At 39.1% G+C, this 19,385-nt stretch overlaps 1 protein-coding gene across 2 annotated transcripts in view; it reads right to left on the reverse strand.

Moving 5' to 3' along the window:
• Positions 1 to 19,385, reverse strand: part of LOC144661312 (uncharacterized) — a 52,440-nt gene that overhangs the window by 17,543 nt on the left and 15,512 nt on the right. For both annotated transcript variants that reach the window (XM_078522030.1, XM_078522031.1), the window contains exons 13-47: positions 19,192 to 19,245; positions 17,771 to 17,824; positions 17,310 to 17,354; positions 17,134 to 17,187; positions 15,946 to 15,990; positions 15,214 to 15,411; positions 14,813 to 14,866; positions 14,346 to 14,390; positions 13,051 to 13,104; positions 12,548 to 12,601; positions 11,760 to 11,813; positions 9,484 to 9,537; positions 9,052 to 9,105; positions 8,916 to 8,960; positions 8,353 to 8,406; positions 8,224 to 8,268; positions 8,063 to 8,116; positions 7,765 to 7,818; positions 7,528 to 7,581; positions 6,870 to 6,923; positions 6,705 to 6,758; positions 6,435 to 6,479; positions 6,260 to 6,304; positions 5,799 to 5,852; positions 5,418 to 5,471; positions 5,104 to 5,157; positions 4,640 to 4,693; positions 4,472 to 4,525; positions 3,931 to 4,038; positions 3,653 to 3,706; positions 3,137 to 3,190; positions 2,607 to 2,660; positions 2,198 to 2,251; positions 2,050 to 2,103; positions 1,540 to 1,593 (exon numbers count right to left, since the gene is read on the reverse strand). In XM_078522030.1, the coding sequence (XP_078378156.1) occupies positions 1,540 to 1,593; positions 2,050 to 2,103; positions 2,198 to 2,251; positions 2,607 to 2,660; positions 3,137 to 3,190; positions 3,653 to 3,706; positions 3,931 to 4,038; positions 4,472 to 4,525; positions 4,640 to 4,693; positions 5,104 to 5,157; positions 5,418 to 5,471; positions 5,799 to 5,852; positions 6,260 to 6,304; positions 6,435 to 6,479; positions 6,705 to 6,758; positions 6,870 to 6,923; positions 7,528 to 7,581; positions 7,765 to 7,818; positions 8,063 to 8,116; positions 8,224 to 8,268; positions 8,353 to 8,406; positions 8,916 to 8,960; positions 9,052 to 9,105; positions 9,484 to 9,537; positions 11,760 to 11,813; positions 12,548 to 12,601; positions 13,051 to 13,104; positions 14,346 to 14,390; positions 14,813 to 14,866; positions 15,214 to 15,411; positions 15,946 to 15,990; positions 17,134 to 17,187; positions 17,310 to 17,354; positions 17,771 to 17,824; positions 19,192 to 19,245 (2,025 nt within the window). The remainder of the gene's footprint in view (positions 1 to 1,539; positions 1,594 to 2,049; positions 2,104 to 2,197; positions 2,252 to 2,606; positions 2,661 to 3,136; positions 3,191 to 3,652; positions 3,707 to 3,930; positions 4,039 to 4,471; positions 4,526 to 4,639; positions 4,694 to 5,103; positions 5,158 to 5,417; positions 5,472 to 5,798; positions 5,853 to 6,259; positions 6,305 to 6,434; positions 6,480 to 6,704; positions 6,759 to 6,869; positions 6,924 to 7,527; positions 7,582 to 7,764; positions 7,819 to 8,062; positions 8,117 to 8,223; positions 8,269 to 8,352; positions 8,407 to 8,915; positions 8,961 to 9,051; positions 9,106 to 9,483; positions 9,538 to 11,759; positions 11,814 to 12,547; positions 12,602 to 13,050; positions 13,105 to 14,345; positions 14,391 to 14,812; positions 14,867 to 15,213; positions 15,412 to 15,945; positions 15,991 to 17,133; positions 17,188 to 17,309; positions 17,355 to 17,770; positions 17,825 to 19,191; positions 19,246 to 19,385) is intronic.

Below are 19,385 nucleotides of genomic sequence, written 5' to 3' on the forward strand. Positions count from 1 at the left end.
TGTTTACTTCAAGTGCTGAATTACAGCGCGCGTAGTAGCATTGAAATGGCTTTTTTGACAGCTTGCGGGCAGTTGCAAGTAAACTTGGGAATTCGTTTGGCCAGCCAACGCAAATCTGCACGCAAGTTCAACTCGCAATTACTTGCGTCCACATGCGTTACTGTTTGGCCAGGGCCTTAAGCTTACCGCTTAAGAGAAATCGCGGGCAGACTGAATTGTCATTATAAGCATGCAGCTTTGTACGCACTCCCATCATTTCATCATCTCGCGTAACGGTGAAAGTCTCTATCTTTTAGTCTCCTCGGGAATTAAATTATCTGTTAACATTTCTTAACTTTCTCCGAAACTTCGGACAAACGAAAAAATTTCTTTATTTTGTGGACGACCTTCTCAAACTCATAGAAAAAAATATGACCGCGATAAAGGTTTTGATACCGGTCTTAATTAGCATAGATATTTACGATATCATTTCTCCGTTTACTCCGTAGTTTTTGTTTCGATTTAGAAGATATATCAAACACTCGAGACAGTGTTTCATCGGCTATCATCGGCCAAACACCTTGAATTTCGTCAAAAATACTCCGCCTCGCGTTGTATTTTTTTAACTTTCTTCTCGGTGTTTGGATATCCTGATGAAACACTGTCTCTCGTGTTTGATATTACTTCAGCCACCACACACTGATGGCTGATAGTGTACGATAGCTCAGCCAATCAGATTGCAGGGTTTACATTAGTCAGTACTGGTAGAATTCTATTAATAGAATATATGCATAGAAGGGTAAGCGTTGAAAATGCCAGGAGAATAAAATGTTTTGGAGTTAATGTCATCATCAGGGTAATCACTAAAAGTCGTCCGTGACCGTTCATCGTTATATAAAATTCTTAAGATATTTCCGAGAGAAATAACTGTATAACATAGCAGAGGCTATTTTTTTTATTATTTTCCACGGTACTGTTACGTTTGAAAAGTGAACGGGGTACCTTTCTTTAGTGCGCCGGTTATGAGCTGTGGTAAGTTAAGTTTATTTCTTTATCAGTTATAAAAACGAAGTGTATTGAAAAGATCACTGCCGCCATATGGCATTTAAGGCTACGTTTACACGGACACGGTTATCAATCGACACGGTTTCATGACCTCGAAACCGCATCGAAAACGACACGGTTTCGAAGTGTTTACACGAAGCCTATTTACCGATTTTCCGACTGTTTTCGAATGTGATTGTATAAGCAAGCGCTGCTCTCTATGCGTGTTTCACCATGTTTACCCTCCGCAAGCCAGCCAGTTCGTGCCAAAATACATGGCCGTTTTCAAATCGATGCGGTTTCGCCGTTTTTGACCGTTTACACGACAACGAAACCGTATCGTTTTGAAAACGCTCCACTTTTGACAGCGTTTTCAAAACGACCCGGTTACAGTAGTGGTCTCGATCGGTGCCGTGTAAACAAAAGGCGTAAGCGCATAGCTTTCGATGCGGTTACAAATGAAACCGTGTCCGTGTAAACGTAGCCTAAGTTGAACTGGAATGCAAAACAACTCACCGGTAGGCCAGGTTCTCCTGGCTTTCCAGATTTCCCGTGTAGTCCTCTAGCTCCCTGAAAGATCACAAAAAATATCATTGATTTGATCATGAATCCCAAGGAGCTCAAATGTGAAAGGAACGCCCGAAGAGGTAAGTACAGTGGAATCCTGATTTATTGATCCCTCAATTTCTCGAACCTCCCAATAATATCTCGAACAACAGTCGTTTTCCTTTACCCAGCCGGACACTGCAATTTTAATCTCGATTTTTTGAAGCTATTTTCGCTTTTCTTGGAAGTTCGAGAAATCAGGATTCTTTAGTGTTAAGCAGAACACTTCAGAGCGAAAAGCGAAGGTGTGGCCTAAAATGAAAATCAGATATATAATCTTGGTCATGCCGAGAAAGCGCACTCGTACAATTAGAATTTTTGATAAATGAAAGTCGCTGATGTTACTTCCAGAAAAGTTAATCATTCGCAAATCGAGTGCAACTGTATCAGATGAATTGGCTGTTATATGTAGTATGGTACCTTTGTGCCAGGAATTCCAGGATTACCCTCTAGTCCAGAATCACCCTGCGGACCCTGAAAAAAATAAATGGATGTCGAAGCGTAAGCGGAAACTTAAAATCTACTTCTTACACGAAGACAAAAAGTTAGCAAGGAAGGATTTGCTTACGACGGGTCCCTGTGCTCCGGGTCTACCAGGCAAACCAGGTGAACCTCTCATTCCCTGAAAAATAAAATAAAAAAAATATGAAAAATAAAAATCAACAACGACTGCTTCACAACCATTTCGTATTTCAATATGTCGGTATTTGCTTTGTGAATCTTCTTGATTGTGATTCCTTCGATCTTAATAATCTTTCTATATCGAAACAAGGTAACGTTGAGATATCGTTGCATACCTTCTTGAAACACGACATTTATCATTTTCCCGTCTTCTTTCTTCTCTACTTAGCTTAAGCCCTGGTGCTGTGATCTTCTATTATAGCTGTTAGGTATTAATCAAACTTCTTTCATGCATTAAAATATAACATAAATCTAACATCTCTTCCTACTTTATAATAAGAATTAAGTTCGCATACCGCAGCTCCTGGCCTTCCTAGTTCTCCATCTTCTCCCGCGGGTCCCTGTGATCCCTGAAATATATATTAAGACATTTTAGCAATGAACATCGTGTAACTTATAAGCCGTTTATTTCAGTACTTATCAATTCGTAATCTTTTCGTATTCTCAATTTACAAAAAGCGCACCATTACTACAAAGAACGTAGGAAATATATCTAGCAGTAGTAGCAGCTGCAGCAGTAGCAGCAGCAGTAGTAGCAGCAGTAGCAGCAGCAGTAGCAGCAGCAGCAGCAGCAGCAGCAGTAGCAGCAGTAGCAGCAGTAGCAGCAGCAGCAGCAGTAGCAGCAGCAGTAGCAGCAGCAGTAGCAGCAGCAGTAGCAGCAGCAGCAGCAGCAGTAGCAGCAGTAGCAGCAGTAGCAGCAGTAGCAGCAGTAGCAGCAGCAGCAGCAGTAGCAGTAGCAGCAGCAGCAGCAGCAGCAGTAGCAGCAGCAGCAGCAGCAGCAGCAGCAGTAGCAGAACGGTTACCAGTAGCAATAGTAAACTCTCACCAGTCCACCAAGTTCTCCTTTGGAACCTCGGTCACCAGGTCGTCCTTTAGTACCCTGGCGAAATAAAACAAAGATTTGGTGTAGCATATTTATCAGATTCAGTAAAATGACAACAAGAAATATATTTTTTTCTAATTAATGAAACAGATCATAACTAAATTATCTTAGCCTTCAATTAAGTAATTGTTTATTGAAATGGAGCTTAAGAAAAACCACTAAGTAAGATCCACAGTTGGCGGACTTATAACTTATTTACCAAGCTTAAGATTTGTTCTTTGTTTCCTCACGTCCTTGCATATAGGTAATACCTAAGCTTCTTGTAGCTCAGTGGTTAAGAGCGTTTGAATGGTGCGCGAAAGATCTTAGGGCCGACTACATTATTAGGACCTTTAGGGGAGGAACTTGTTTTTTCTAGTAGCATGTGTCACTGGGGTCATCACTGTCTGTTTGATGGTGCATTCAACTTGCAGATTGCGTAACTTTGCCCCTGAACTTACTGGATAACTTAACACGTACCTTTATTCCTTCGGGTCCTTTCTTGCCCGTTTCTCCGCGCGGTCCTTGAGGTCCCTAAAAACAACAACATTAAAATATAAGAAGACAAGGGAATGCAAATATGGTCTATTCTCCCTCTGTGCCTTGGGAAAATCGCTTAAAACTACCACAATTTGCTTTTCCTTCAACAATTCACGCAATATCTTCATCTTGATGTTCTAAGCGCATTTTGTGCATGAACAAGGGAACGGAAAATGCAATGAAATCCCCATAACAGTGCCACTTAAACTGAACTTCACCTGAGTTCCTGGAATTCCAGGTAAGCCTCTGGATCCTCTGGAGCCCTGCAAGCCCATATCGCCTTCTTTCCCTGGCTTTCCGTGCTTTCCTGAATCGCCATCTTTTCCCTTTAAATTACAAACAATAACATTTAACAAAAACCGCTCCAAGGTGGAATGATCAACGCAACTGGACTACTCTACTAGATGGTTTGCTATCGCAAATTGCGTATGTCTCTTAGCATTTTGAAGCTCAAATAATTTTTTCAGTTCTTAAAAAAGTTGTAACCATAATGAAGTATGCCACCGTAACTATAATGAAAAACTGTTTAAAGGGGATTTAATTAGAATTTCGTGGTTTGGTGGCCAGGTTCATATATACAGGTCTACTTTACGCGTTTCAGGCCAATATGTTCTTTATAAAGTGTCCTGCGTTCTCCGTTTTTCTAAGCAGAATAAAACTAACTAAATATCGAGAAATGCAAGGAATTTGGCTTACTCCAGAGGAGTGGCATTAGTTATAAATATAATTTAGTTATAAAATGAAGGTAAAAAAAATCACCTTGGGACCACGCGGCCCTGGGTATCCGTGAGTGCCTGGCCTTCCGTCCATTCCCTGCAAGGAAAAAAAAGACATTGAAACCGTTAAAAATCGACCATCTGGTCACATTAAACTCGGCTAAGCATTATTATTATTAGAATAGTGGATTTTTAAAATGAATGTACCAACCGGATGTCCGTCCTTTCCGTTTGATCCGGGGGGACCTGGATAACCCTTGTCACCCTGAAAATATCGAAGAAATAAATTATCGTAAAATACAATAAATGATGTAATAAATCAAGCACGAGAGACATTACATTTCTAGACACAATGATACGACGCGCAGCGGAATATTTTTGACAAACTTCGAGGTGTTTGGAAATGTAATAAAATACTCCCCGAGTTTGATACATTTTATCAAGCGAAAATAAATCTTGGGAGTAAATGGAGATCTAGAAATATAATTGAAAAACTTCATGCTTATCAAGTTCAGATATTTAAACTACCGTTTTAATTTTTGCTTTTTTAATCATCATTTTAAAAATTCTTTAAAATGAGTTGTAGAAAGTAAATTCAACAAAAATGAAGAGCATGTATGAAAACGTTTCCGATAAAACCACAAATGTTTGTAAAATTTTGTTACTATTACTCACTGGTCTTCCTTTCGGTCCCAGTCTTCCAGCGCGTCCCCGTCTTCCTTGGTACCCCTGAAAAATAAAAAAATGTACCATACTTCAAATCCAGTGGATCTGTAATGAACTATAAATATGTCCTTCTTTCGATAATGCTGGGAGATATTGAAAGCTCGAGTTAAAAGATAGTCGTTTCTAAACCGTGTCATTTTATTGTTAGACTGATCTACTAGATTCATAGCTATTATTACTAATTCTTGTTGCGTCCTTGACTTTTCAGTTGGATTTAAAACAAGAACAATTGTATACACGTGGCCCCACTGAGAAATACTCACTGCTTTTCCTGCTGAACCACTGATTCCTGGAGCCCCTCGGCTTCCCTTGGCACCCTATTACAAAAAATCGATACGTCAGGAACAGCCATGCGCTCACTCCGCCGGTTACGACGGTTCACTTAACGAGACAAAATTTTAATCAATATGATATCAGGTCTAATAAAAAGACTTGGTGTAACGCTTCTTCGCTCTTAAAAAAAAAGTAGAAATTATATGATTTCAAACTGCTGAAATATTTTAAAATGAAGAACGGCAAGCTACTTAGGAATTTTTTACCCTTTCATTAATTGAATTGGATTTTTTGTAACAGATCACATATGTTTAGCTCTCCTGCTCTTGACAAATTTAAAGGGAAAAAAATGCGAAACGTAGCTTACTTACAGGATTTCCAGAAAGACCGTGCGTTCCATATTCACCATAAGGTCCTGGATAACCCTGAAAAATACAAAGAAGAACAAGGAATGATTGAACAGGAAAGCTGATGAAGTATAAAAGGGAGAAAAAAGTGCGTTATAAAAATAAAATAACCCAATAAAAAGAGCAATTTCATCACAAATCGACGAAAGCCTGAGCGTTTAAAGAAAGGGAGTCTACGAAAGAATGCTACAGTGAAAATGCTCCATAGAAAGTTGAACCGGCGCATCAAGGAAACGAGCCTTTTACACGGGATCTCAAGTACCCCCCCCCCCCCCCCCAACAAAAAACACACACGTGCGCGTGCGCGGGCGCGTAGCACAAACACGGTTCAGACTTGTGATTTCAAATTAGGAAAGAGTCTTTTGTATTCAAGAATTGTATTCATAACCAGTGATTCTACATTAAGCTTGTACTGTGATATTTACCGGTGATCCGGGGGGTCCAATTTCACCAGGAGCTCCACGGGGTCCCTAAGAATGAACACCAAATCAAACATGAATGAAGTAAAAATCATTTCCAAATGTCTCAAAGGTGTAAAAGTATCTCAATAGTGACACAAAACGTTGCGCAGTAACACAGCACTGAACCTTAAAAACTAACCGCTTCTCCTGCTTTTCCATTTTTGCCGTGTGTTCCACGTATCCCCTGTATAAAAGACCAACGTCAATTACCTCAATATGGTACAAAAGAGGCACATGAAAGTTAAATAAAAGGATGCTAAAATGAAGAAAACAACACCAATGGCCATATTTTGTCTTTTCTTATCATCTCATAAATTCCTATTATCAAACATTTTTGAAGTAAAATATAAAAAGTGGTATGGAACGCTCAGGAATATAATAATCTTAGGTAGTACTTAAGTTAACTCACCCTTCTCCCCGCACGGCCAGGGTACCCTGGGGCACCTTGACGTCCGGGCAGACCCTACAAGAGATAAACATTAATGTCACGTGCATAAACACCTACTACATGACTGTCACTGTACACATACAAACAGTTAAACAGTCAACTCTTAGCATGAAATAAGTTCTCAACCTGCAATCCGGGGCTTCCTTGGAAACCAGTCTCTCCGCTGTTTCCACGACGACCCTGAGACATGAAAGAGTAAAGAATATATGCAAAATAGGGTTCATATTTGGCTATTTTAATCCATTTGTTCCTCATAAAAATTGCATAAATGTTACGGCTTTTTTGAAAGGTAGATTGTGCACGTGATCGCTACCAGTATAAGCACTACTATAAACACACATTTACATTATTACCACTTGACCAGGATCAGCCATTTTCTTATCTGTGTTTCCATTTAATCTGACGAACGTTCTTAACCAAAGGCAGCAATCGGATATGAAAGGACTTGAATAACACAACTGATAAGATAGTTTGGCCTGACTTATCTTTTGTCCCTCAAAGGTTGCCCATCTGGGCCGGGTTGTTCGAAAGACGATTAACGCTAACCCAGGATTAAAAGATGATCAAGATTTTAATTTCTCTTGTTTTAAAGGGTTTCCCAAAGCTAATATTTTGTTAAGTTTGAGATTGGTCCGTGTCAAAACTGTGGGACAGAAAATATTAACAGAAAACCTCAACGAAATTATATAAAATTGAAATCAAATTTCACGCTAATCCTGGATTAGCTTAATCGTGCTTTGAACAACCGGGCCCTGGTGTTTCAACCGGTGCAAACTTGACTTACCCGCCGTCCGATTCTCCCAGGAATTCCTCGAAGACCCTTTTGTCCACGATCACCCTTGAAAGACAAAAACTCACGAGTTATAAAAGAATTATAAATCACTTTTTCTTTGTAAAGTTATTTTCTGTATAAGTAAGTGTCAGAGCAAAATCTTCTTCTTTTACCTCCCCTCCACTTCTACTCGATAGAAACACAGAAACTGTTTTTAAAATGTCTATAAAATAAAACTCATTGCAGCACCTTTGATCCTCGAGGTCCGCGACGTCCCCTGGCTCCAGGTCGGCCATCCGCGCCCTAGCAGATAAAACAGTCACTTGTCAGTAAAATGTCCATCACCATATCGGACAGAAAACGTGGTATTCACCGTTCTATATCTGAATGAATGCCACTGATAACAGGAAAGTCTCATCAAAAACTGACTCTTTTACGGATTTCATTGAACGTTGATGTTGTTTAAAAAAAAGATGCCTTGTAACCTAATTATTGAATCATGCAGATCACATGGGTCACCTCTGGGAAAAGAAGAACAAAGTCCTACCTGCGACCCTCTTGGACCGTTGAAGCCTGTCATTCCCATCATGCCACGGGGGCCCTAACAAAAGTAAACAAGAAAATATATGCTAAGAGAAATACATCTGAAATCAAGCTTAAGTGTAATCTTCTAGAGCTTTATAATTATTTTTTTCAGATATTACTTACTTCTCTTCCAGCTCTCCCCGGACGGCCATCCTCGCCAGCTAACCCCTGAACATAAAAATGTAATTTTCTCAGACTGACAACATTATATACATAAGCTCAATCCATTGCAAATAAATGATATGTTCTAACCTGCTTCCCAGGTTCACCATGACTCCCTGGCTTTCCTCTTGGTCCACGCATTCCCTGAAAAAGAAAATAAACACTCAGAAGTCAATAGTCTGACGTGATAAACAAGAACACTTGTTCAATTTAATTGGGACTCATTTAATATAATTGGGACTAATTGGTGTTAGCTGTTATTGCCTAATATCAGGCATTAGAGCTAAGGTCAAGTTTATCTTTGGTTCATTGCTTGCCTAACTACTCTTTTTCCTTTTATACCAATCGTCCCTTTAGTTCGCACTCTCATGGGCTATCGTTTGGAATGAGACTGTCATACATTTATTAGTTTTAGGCTTTTGTCTTTTCTTTTTAATTCCCATTTTGTCTTCTCTTTTGCGTATTACAAAACATTTGTCTGCTGTCTTTTACGTTAACAACTAATATAAGCTTTTAACTTAACTTATACGAAAGAACCAAGGTTCATTCCCGCGCACATACTGATGCAACCGTCATCAACTAATCAGAAAAGCGAGCTGAGTGAACTTGACCAGATGTTTCTTACAAGGAGTGTAACAATTTCCTTTACATACTTGTGTTCCTGGTCGTCCCGGTTCTCCCGGATCTCCAGCAGCTCCCTAAGAAAATAAGAAATGACATTAAACAATGTTCTGTAACGTACGGTCAGTGAGCACAAACTTGTGCAAATGTCTAGTCCGGGTTCCTTACCAAATCTCCTTTTGGTCCTGGAATCCCCGGTATTCCTGGAACTCCAGAATCTCCCTAAAATTGCAACAACAACAAAAGAACGTTAATAATGGATTGTTTTAACGAGAACAGGATGTGACTTGGAAAGAAATGATGTTACCTATATGTTAAAGTTGCTACATTATGGACAACGCATCTTGAAAATTAATGGCAATGTTTTTTCAAGATTGTCACTCGTAATCCGTCGCGATCTCCGTCAGTCAAAATCATCCTCGTTTATTTTCATGTTTTTATTACTCCTTTGTTGTTTTTATATGTTCATAACTATTATTTTCAATGATGTTTCATTCAGTTTAAAAAAAAATCCCATTACGACTACGTACTTTTTCTGGTTTGCATCTTCAAAGTTCATAGCTCACAATTATATACAACTTTACAATATTACCGCAGTACCTTGTTTCCACTTCTTCCCGATGCGCCAGGATATCCGACCGCTCCTCGTTTGCCCTGTGCACGTAATAGATCACTTACGTAAGAGAGAAACATTCATATGGAAGCAGGAGCACATTAGTGGACTCCGGTCGAAAGCATATTGTATGTTTGTATCAAATGAATTATCTTCTTCATGCAAAACCTTTATAACGTAACTATGCCTTCAGTGTGCTTCTTTAGCAAGTGTTATAAAGATAATGTATTGTACCCTGTCAAATATTCATTTTTAACTCGGAAAAGAGTTGTAGTGGGCGAAGTGAATTCACTCCTTCCATCCTTCACTCGATTCCTGTAAACATAGGCACGCAATACGTGCAAGTGTTTTACGGCCTCTAAAGAATTAGACCTGTCCTCTGATAACCTACATTTCTAGTTAAGTTGAATAATATTAACATGCCTAATTACCAGCCGAAATATTGTATTAATGCCAGTTTTCTTTAAATACCGTATTTATTCAGCTTTAAGCCGAGACTCTAAACGTTTGGTTTTTAGAAACAGTTAGACTCCGACAAAAAAACCGAACACTCGGAAATAAGCCGAGACCCTGGAGACCCAATTTTTTTCGTCGCAATCTCTTCTACAATTATTATTTCTGCCTGAGACTGTTTCTGTTCCTTTCCTTCTGTTTCTTTCTTTAAGTTTAGTTAATTTGCAGAATCATAGACTACGAGCAGTCCCTATTTTTTCGCAGAGTTCGAAAAAAAATTTCGCTTCAAACTCGATGGACTCTGCGAAAAAATAGGGACTGCTCGTAGTCTAGCAGAATCACTGCTAACGTGACTTTTCAAGAGAAGGAGGGTCAAGAAGGAATCGATCTATTTGACTTGTTGTCGCGACACCAGAAACTGGCCAATCAGAAGCGTTCGTTCCCACGCGGTTGTTAAACATTGTAACACGATCCTGCAGAAATCGGCTGCATGTAATATTTTTGTTCAAAAGCGAGAACTTAAAATACCACGACTTCTCTCACGGTCTCTGCTAAAAGAAACCACTTCAGAAGAGTTTGATTGGATTGAGGATACTCGACAAATACTGGTAACAGCACATGTTTCGTTTTGATGACATTTAAAGTTCACCCGCTTGATCTGCTTGATCTTTTCGCTAGCATCTGAAGATTCACTAAATCATCATCAAACATCCCGTATTCTCTGGCGATTTTGCAGTTGTTCTGAACTGTCTCTACCTCGGCGACAACTTTCAATTTGAAGGTTTAGTTCTTTGAAAACCAGTAGCTTTTGGCATGATGATCGATAACTGCTTTTCGGAAGAATGCGTGATTGTTTGAGCACAGGCAGACCACCCTATGTGTTCGTAGTTAATTATTGTTGTTGACATGAGACGAACAAAAGAAATTTTGAAATCTATAAGGGCTACTGAAATAAAGCTCTGGAAATTAAATATCTAAACTACATTTCGCTCTAAATATCTCAATGAAGTTGAATGAAACGTTTATCGACTCAATTGTTGCATTTCTTCGCCTGCGCGGGCCGTTTTAAGCGCCTTTTTAACTGATTTAGCCGGCCGAAGGTCGGCTAAATCAGTTAAAAAGGAGATGGGATTCTGAACTCAGGTGAATGTTTTGTCACGCTTGTGTACGGTTCTATTAATAAATTCATTCTTTATCAGTGATTTGTTGTTTTTCAATTACATAGTTGTGATTTAACGAATATGTTGATTCGCTGCACGAGGATTGTTTTATAGTTTGAAGGAAAAATCAGGTCTCGGCTTACAGCCGAGTGATTTGGGTTTATTTTTTTGTCAGAGTCTAACTGGTTCCAAAAACTAAAAGTCTAGGGTCTCGGCTTATAGCCGAAAAAATACGGTACATGCATGCTTAACTACCAGCCGAAATATTGTATTAATGTCAGTTTTCTTGAAATAGACCAAAACTTAATTTTTCTAATGATATTATTATTTTGCCTAACCTTCAAAAAAAAAAAGGAAAAATAAAAAAAAAAAAAAAATTTTAAACGGGGGGGAATCTCTTTCGGCCCTTTCGGCCTGCTCTCGATGAGCAGCTAGATGACAATGAAACTAAACTAACATTTGTTTTAGCAAATCTCTCCTTGTCAGTTTGTTGTTTTCGATTCTTGTTTCATAATAACTTTTCCGAGTTTAGTGGCTCATAGCCACTTTAAATAGTTATTATGTCTCAGAGCGTTTTTGATGTTCGTATAATAGCTGCCAAACCCATTTACGAAATACTCTACTTAGCTGTTGACAGAAGTTATTCTTACGCTCGGTCCAGTCTCTCCAGTTTTACCAACTGCGCCCGGTACTCCAGAAGTGCCCTTGAAACAGAAAGTGACAATAAATAGGCCATTTCCGAGTTACCTTTCGCCTCTGTTTCATAACGAGTCTAAGTGCGAAACCATCCATATGAAAATGAGTTTTACCTTCATGACCATTTTCATGCAAATCAAACTCATTTTCATTTGAATGGTTTCGCACGTAGATTCGTTTTGAAACAGAGGCAAAGGGTAACTCGGAAATGGCCTATTGAACTGATTATGCAATTGTTGAATGAAATATAGCAATGCGATCAAACATGCTAACTACTGAACAACCTGAGAGAGCAACTATCCTTTTTGCCTGATGGTTTCGGTTGCTTTGAACGCGGGGCTATCTTCCGAAGACGCTAAAGGATTAAAGCTAATCGGAGACGGTAAGAAAACTATCGCTATTAAACGACGCAGTTTCAAATATGACTTTCATTTGCGTGTACTAACTGTTTAGTGGTCTACATAAATTATTTTTCCATAATATTCGCGTTAGAGTAAGATATATTTAGCTCGCTGTAGATCTATTCCCTAGCTACCACCTTGTGCAACATGGTCACTGTGAAAGATCTACTAAATTGTCCGACTGGTCATCCAGTAGGGTTTCATCTAAACAGTCATTCAAAAGCTGCATTAGAACATTTGATGGTGGCAGTGAACGCGTTTAGGAAATACTCTAATATCTTGCAATATAATTTGCAAGAATGCAAATTCGTGTTATTAGCAAAAAAAATCCTTCTATTTACTCGCTTTCCCATGCTGCCAAACGGACCAGGTCTTCCTATCTGTCCTTTCCTGCCCTTTGAAAAATAAAGAAGCTATCAGTATCTAAACGTAACATACAACAAACTCAGCAACAGGAACCGTAAGGGTGTTATTATGAACGGATAGGAAAAGATTTTTCCTACCTATCCTACTTAATGCCGCATCAGTTATATCTAATGGCACTTTGTTAATGCTAACGAGGAAAACGTTTTGCAAAAAGAAATAAAGTAGGAGCCGATTAGTAAGGATGGCCGACATTGCTAGAAAGGGGCGTGTGGAAGGAGTTGGGAGAGGCGAAAACCGCTTGTGAAGGACGGCGGATCAATGAAACATGGTGTAGAGCACAATAAACGGTAAACGAAAGTAGCAACAAAATTTAAAAAAAAAGCAAAGATTGAACAAGAAGGTGCGAAGGCTAGCGTTACTTGCAGTAATATTACTCCTAGTTTGACAAACACATTCTTATTCAAAACTTTAGTCCCACCTGGTCACCTTTCGATCCCGTAGCTCCTCTTAAACCAGAAAGTCCATGTTTACCCTGTTTAGATAAACAGTAAAACACATTTATCCCTTTCTAATTTGCAATTAGTACTGATACTTTGCATCAAATGTCGACTGTAAAGCAGACAATGTGCCCTTGCTTCTAAAGACAAAAAAGATGTCGACGCCAACTGCGACGGTGACATCGGCCTCGGCACCGAAGATGCCAAAATCTGAATGTGAGGGGGGGGGGGGGGGGGAATCTCAACTATCAATTCTGTTTCGGCGTTTTCTCAGCTATCAGTTGAAAATTTTAGGCCATTTCTCGGCTATCAGTAACTTTTGCAGATCTCTGATCCAAGTTGCAGTTCAGCTGACAAATTTTGACCAATTTTGAGTATCAGCCAAGTCCCATTCGTATCAAGAAAAGTGGCTCAACTTCGGTAACAATAGGCTTTGTTTTACGACCTGAAAAATAACCCTATATGGCCATTTTGGAACAATGGCGGTACTAGCTTCTAAATACTCGCGGTAGATTATGAAAGTTTTAATTACCATACGAGCGGGAGATTTGAACGATCAGAAGACCGAAGGGTAAACAAATTTTACCCAGGAGAGGTGGTACTTGTATAGTTTGTTCAGTGCAAATAGTTTCTCTCGAGTGGCTGGTGGGGCAAATATAAAAGCTGCCTTGAGCCTGAAAAGTTTGTTATCCTGATCGGGATTTAATGTTCAAAGCGTTGGTTCGCGTCTTCACAAGTATGAATAAAGAGTTTAGTGCGATTTCATTTTCAAAGCCTTAGTTCGGGTCTTTACAACAAATAAAAAGTTAAGCGGGATTTCATATTCAATGCTTTAGTTGAATGTTAGCCCTAGTCTATTGCATTTGATCAGTTGACTTCGTCATCGTTGATTTTTAATTAAAGAACGCTAACACAACACTGTTGTTAGAGCAGTTTTCAATTGAGTGTCGTAAAACCAAAAGCAAAGTAATTACTCTGGCCAATAACAAAGAACACAGACAATCCAGTGAACCAATCAAAACTCGAAGCAAATACATGTAGCTGGCATGAAGCGCGGGAAAACGTGCGCGAGCGAGTCACGATTGGTTTTGGTTTTAGCTCTGATTGGCTGAGAAAGTGGCGCGAGATTTTTAAGCCAATCAATAAGCGTAGTAATGCAAAACCAATGCAAACGCAATTTACTTTCGACACTCAAGTGAAAACCGCTCTATGGCGAGAAAGAATAAGAGCAAACAGGCTGCGTACAAGTTCAACAGTAACAGTAATTAATACTCACTCTATCTCCACGCTCCCCCTCGCGACCAGGCTGGCCGGGAATACCCTGTGAGAATAGCACGGTTTAACTAATATCTTACTACAAAGATAAGTTATTACAAAAATTACAGGATACGTATCTTGCGCTTAAAAACAGTACATTAAGAAACTTTTAAAAGTTCGATCATAAAGAACAGTAATTGGCTTTACACGTTTGGTTATTTAATTCGTTTTACTTAATATTTTTTCGTCTCTCCATTAGTTCTATCCTTAGTTCCTTCTTTAGGTCGGTCGGTCGGTCGGCTGATTGGTTGGTTGGGCAGGTGGGTGGGTGGGTGGGTAGATGGTTGGTTGGTTGGGGGGGGGGGGTGAGTGGCTTCTTGCTTGCTTCCTTATTTACTCGAATTAGGCCTTGTTAGTTTCTGTATTCAGTAAATGCTACTCCTAAAAACCTTTCGACATATATCCTTTATAAAATATGTATCCTACCTCTCTGCCTTTGTTGCCGCGAGGACCAGAAAGACCCATAGGTCCCATACCACCCTGAAGAAAAAACGATATGCTCAGTAACTGAAATACTTTTTATATAAATTAATTAATTAATTATAGCTAAAAAAAACATGTAAAGATGGAAGGAAAACACGATATCGATTAAGCGATTCATAATTTTGTTTGAGACAATGGTAATACATATAAGCTTACTCTTTCGAGTTTAAGACAGCCAGTACAGTTTTGTGAATGATTTTATGTCGAGCTTTTATTGTGAGGTAACATTCCTTGTGTGTACCGAATTAGAATTTTAGAAATATGGCTCACATAAAGTACCCTGGGCTTATTTTCCTTTTCAATTATTTCTGTTCACTTTTTGTTTCTTACAATGAATCACCTACCATGTTACCCTTGAGCCCAGGTCTCCCCTCCTCACCTGGGAGGCCGGGTCTTCCTGGATCTCCGACGCGTCCAGTCTCCCCCTCAGGGCCACTTTCTCCGTTGCGACCTATTGGACCCGGGCGCCCCTGTGGTCCTGTATCTCCCTTAGCCCCGGCTATTCCGGGTGTTCCCTGTTCTCCTGATTCTCCGGGTAATCCCTTAAATACAAAATGCAAAATTACCAAGCGATCTCTTAGTGGATGTTATACATGACCGCCACTTGTCACGCTTAAAAATTGTCTCTAAAACGATGTAGTAACCTTGCAAGTTTCCGTTGAGAGATATGAAAAGAGAACATGGAATCAACTTTCATGGGCAATGAGGACTACATAGCTCAAAACTACTCTTTGTTGTCGGTTACGCTTACAGTCAACTCTCACTATAACGGACACCTTCGGGACCACAATTTGGTGTTCGCAATAGAGAAAGTCCGTAGTAGCTGGAGTTATTTTCAGTAATTCTAATTCGCCGGGACTTAAAGTCCTGTCCGTAATAAGGGGTGTCCGTAATAGCGAGGTGTCCGAAAGGCGGGAGTTGACTGCATATCAATATATTGTAATTTTAGGGCTTAAAATATAAAAAAGGCAGGATAGGAAGAAATTAACAAAAGTAGCTTTGCACCGTCAAGGGTGGCCTCTGTGTACGGGCGACTTATAAAATAGTTCAAAACGACATTAAGGATTCACACATACTGCTGGGCCTTCCCGGCCTGGTTTGCCTCTAGGACCCACTCTACCCTGGGGAAAAAAGAATGGAAGAGTTAGAGCAATGAACTAATAACACCTGTGTAAACTATTATAATGGTAATTTAACTATCTGACTATAAAACATTGCGATAAAATAGAAAACGTTAAAACCATCTTGGTTTAAAAAGTTTTATAAAAGGCGACAACGTTTCGACGTTCGCTTAACGTCATTATCAAGTCAAAAATGAATAAAACTAGGTACGACTGTAAATGTATTAGAACATTCCTGGGGGACGCGAATAAACAATCTCCGTCCAAACAATCTTGTCCAATTACAAAATATGAGCGCCAACATCGGCGTTCAAATAAAACCTGTTTTCCAGAGCAAAAAGAATAGCCAGGTTCTCGCCCTAAACGAAAATTGGTGGTTCGTTTACAAATTTGAATGTAATCTGTGCAGATTACGTCGGGTACACCACCCGACATTTGCACCAACGCATCAACGAACACAAAGCTCTGCAATCGGGGAGCACCTGGAGGAACATGGGCTATCAAAGGCTGATTTGGACGAGAAACAATTCTCTGTTTTGAAAAAAATGCAAATCAATGTTCGATTGTTTAATTTTCGAGATGTTGTTCATTCGGGAATTGAACCCTGAGCTAAATACTCAGAAAGACTCTATTCGCGCCAAACTCTTTACGTGACTCCGTGCAAATACCGTATTACATCATCGTGACATTTTTTACCTTTTATTCGGGTCTCTTAGGAATCATGCATTTACAATCATAATAATGGCGTTAAGCCAACGTCGAAACGTCGTCGCCTTTTTTAAAACTTTTTAAACCAAGATGGTTTTAACATTTTCTATTTTATCGCAACGTTTTATAGTCAAATTTTTCACAAATCTTTTCTTCTACGTAATTTAAATATCATTAAAAAATATGAAAGGTATAATAATTATTTCTCATCAATTGTATCTCCTATTATTAATGCTCTCGTCTTTCGTACGTATGCTTATGTAAAGTCTTGTTTGCAAATTTCAGGTAAGCAGTTTGGCGGGAAAAAATGAAAAACAATTTGCCATGTTGAACCCCTGTAAAAGTCAATCTTGAAAAAATACTACAGGTTGTGTCAAACAGTGTATGTACTCGATTATTTCAACACCCTTAATTTAGTAACATTATTTTGCTTACAACTACTCCTGGTTCTCCAGGGCTACCAGGTCTTCCTCTTGGACCGGGTTGACCCTGGGGAGAAACAATACGCAGTTAAACAATAATCGTGTCGTGACCTGTAATTTTAAAAAAAATGAGTGAAAAGACAGTTAATTAAAAGCAACAGTCACACGGACTGGCTGTAAGCAACATACAGGCCTTGCATCGCGACCAGAGCTTCCGGGCTGACCATGATCCCCCTAAAAAAAGAGACAAAGTTAAACTTATTAAGACCAATCTACAGTGGTGAAAACATGCTGCCTTTTTAAACATTCTATTTGACAAGTTAAAAGATTTGAAATCAGTTGAGAAATTTACGTAAAATTACTCTCGCAATCGTGTTAGTAATCTTAGTACTAGAAATCGTGTGACTGCGATTTCTGTGCGAGGCTCTGTAGCCTAATGGTTTGTGTTGAACTCAGCTGAAACAAGAAGTCCTGGTTCGAGCGCTTTGCTGGGGTCGCTGTGCTGTGTTTTTGGACTAGTGTCTCATCCACAGAGAATCGACAATCCTAGTCACTAGTCGGCTGTAAGAGCCAACTTGGCCAGAATGATGACTCTGCTCTAAACGTTTTTGTTAAACCGGTGAAAACAGGGACAATAATTGAATTCATACCTCGGCTCCTTGCTGTCCAGGATCCCCTTTTTGTCCCGATTCGCCTTGATCTCCCTAAAGAAAGTTAATTCTTAAAGTTAGTTTTCCTTTTGTGTGTTTTATATTAGTAAATCAGATGTCGCCGAATCTCCCCTTGCCGATACTTACATAATACGGACACTTGTGTATTGCAGACAGTTCACTTTTTCCAACAGAAACCAGAATTCGTTTTTATATGTTATTTCTATCTTTAGCAGAAGGACACCTTCAAAATACGGACACTCCTCTTTGGAAGCTTTGCATAAGACAACATTACGTTACTTGTTTCACTCCACTCCTCTATCTACAGATCTACAGATCCAATCCCTTACGGCGAATTAGTATTGGTAATCAAATAGTGATGAGTGAAATTAGGAAATAATTTCACGCGCGTTTTGTCAAAATGCTAATAATAAAATTATTAGCATTTTGACAAAACGCGCGTGAAATTATTTACTAATTTCACGAGTATACCATTTGATTACATTTTAATATCAAAGGTGACAAATAAGGCTTGCAATCGTAGGTTCTTGACTGGTATATTGCATCGCGAACTCCGAGCTTTGAAAAGTTGAAAGCATAAATTCTGCTCAAGTTCGCAAGTTTTTTTGTCTTTGAAGAAAACCTTTTAGAGATTGCTTTTTGCTGTTGACAAAAAGTTTCAGAGATGAATGAACTGTCAATTATTACTCACATTATGACCGTACTTGGTCTTGAATGAACTGAAAACGGTGCTCGTGTAAAACGCTCAAAAATCCGCTCGATGACATTTATGTAATTGGCTTAAGTCTAGAAGGCGTTTTGACGTTTGAAATATAAAATATCATCAAAAGTTTTATTACATGGCCTAGGCTAGCTGGCTAAGATGAAATTCAAGCGAAAATGTACAAAGTTTAAGCTTTAAAACATCTTTTATTACGGACGCCATCTTGCCGCTAACTACGTTGCCATGGCAATTTTATAATTTCACATGTGAAATTATAAATCAGCGTTAAAATTTCGCGCCAAAATTAAGGAGTAATTTGTCACCTATGATATTACCATGATAATTAGCTATAGTTATTAATTTCTATAGTTATTAATTTCTACACGAAAAAGGTAGCTTGAAAACTCATTTTGTCCAAACGTCCAAATCAAAATCATTGAGCTGAGAACCGCCGAAAAGTTAGGATCAAAACTAACCAATCAAAACTGAGTTTTCAAAGTTTCTTTAGACGTCCCCATCTTTCCGAAAATTTGTTGGGTTTCAAATCTTGTAGTAGAACTACTGTTTGCATTCTTCAACGTTACTGGTTCCTTTACGAAATTAAGGTCTCCAAACTTTGTTTTCGATTAACGTTTTGATTGGTTAATTCTTGTTCCAAGTCTCCCGGATCAAGTAGACACACTGTAAAGCTTCCTACCATGTCTCCCTTGATACCTCGCAGTCCTGGCATACCAGACGCTCCCCGAGGACCCTAAGGAGGTAAAGCAACACTGTTTAGATGCAGCTTGGGACCTTGTACATGTGAAACAATACACGACAATGTCTAACCACTTAAAATATATTTCAAATAGTTTAAATGGCTAGGCATTCTTCTCGGATACGGACGATAAA

Source organism: Oculina patagonica, chromosome 7 (genome assembly GCF_052425735.1).
Source record: "Oculina patagonica isolate OP01 chromosome 7, crgOcupat, whole genome shotgun sequence".
Lineage (NCBI taxonomy): Eukaryota > Metazoa > Cnidaria > Anthozoa > Scleractinia > Oculinidae > Oculina > Oculina patagonica.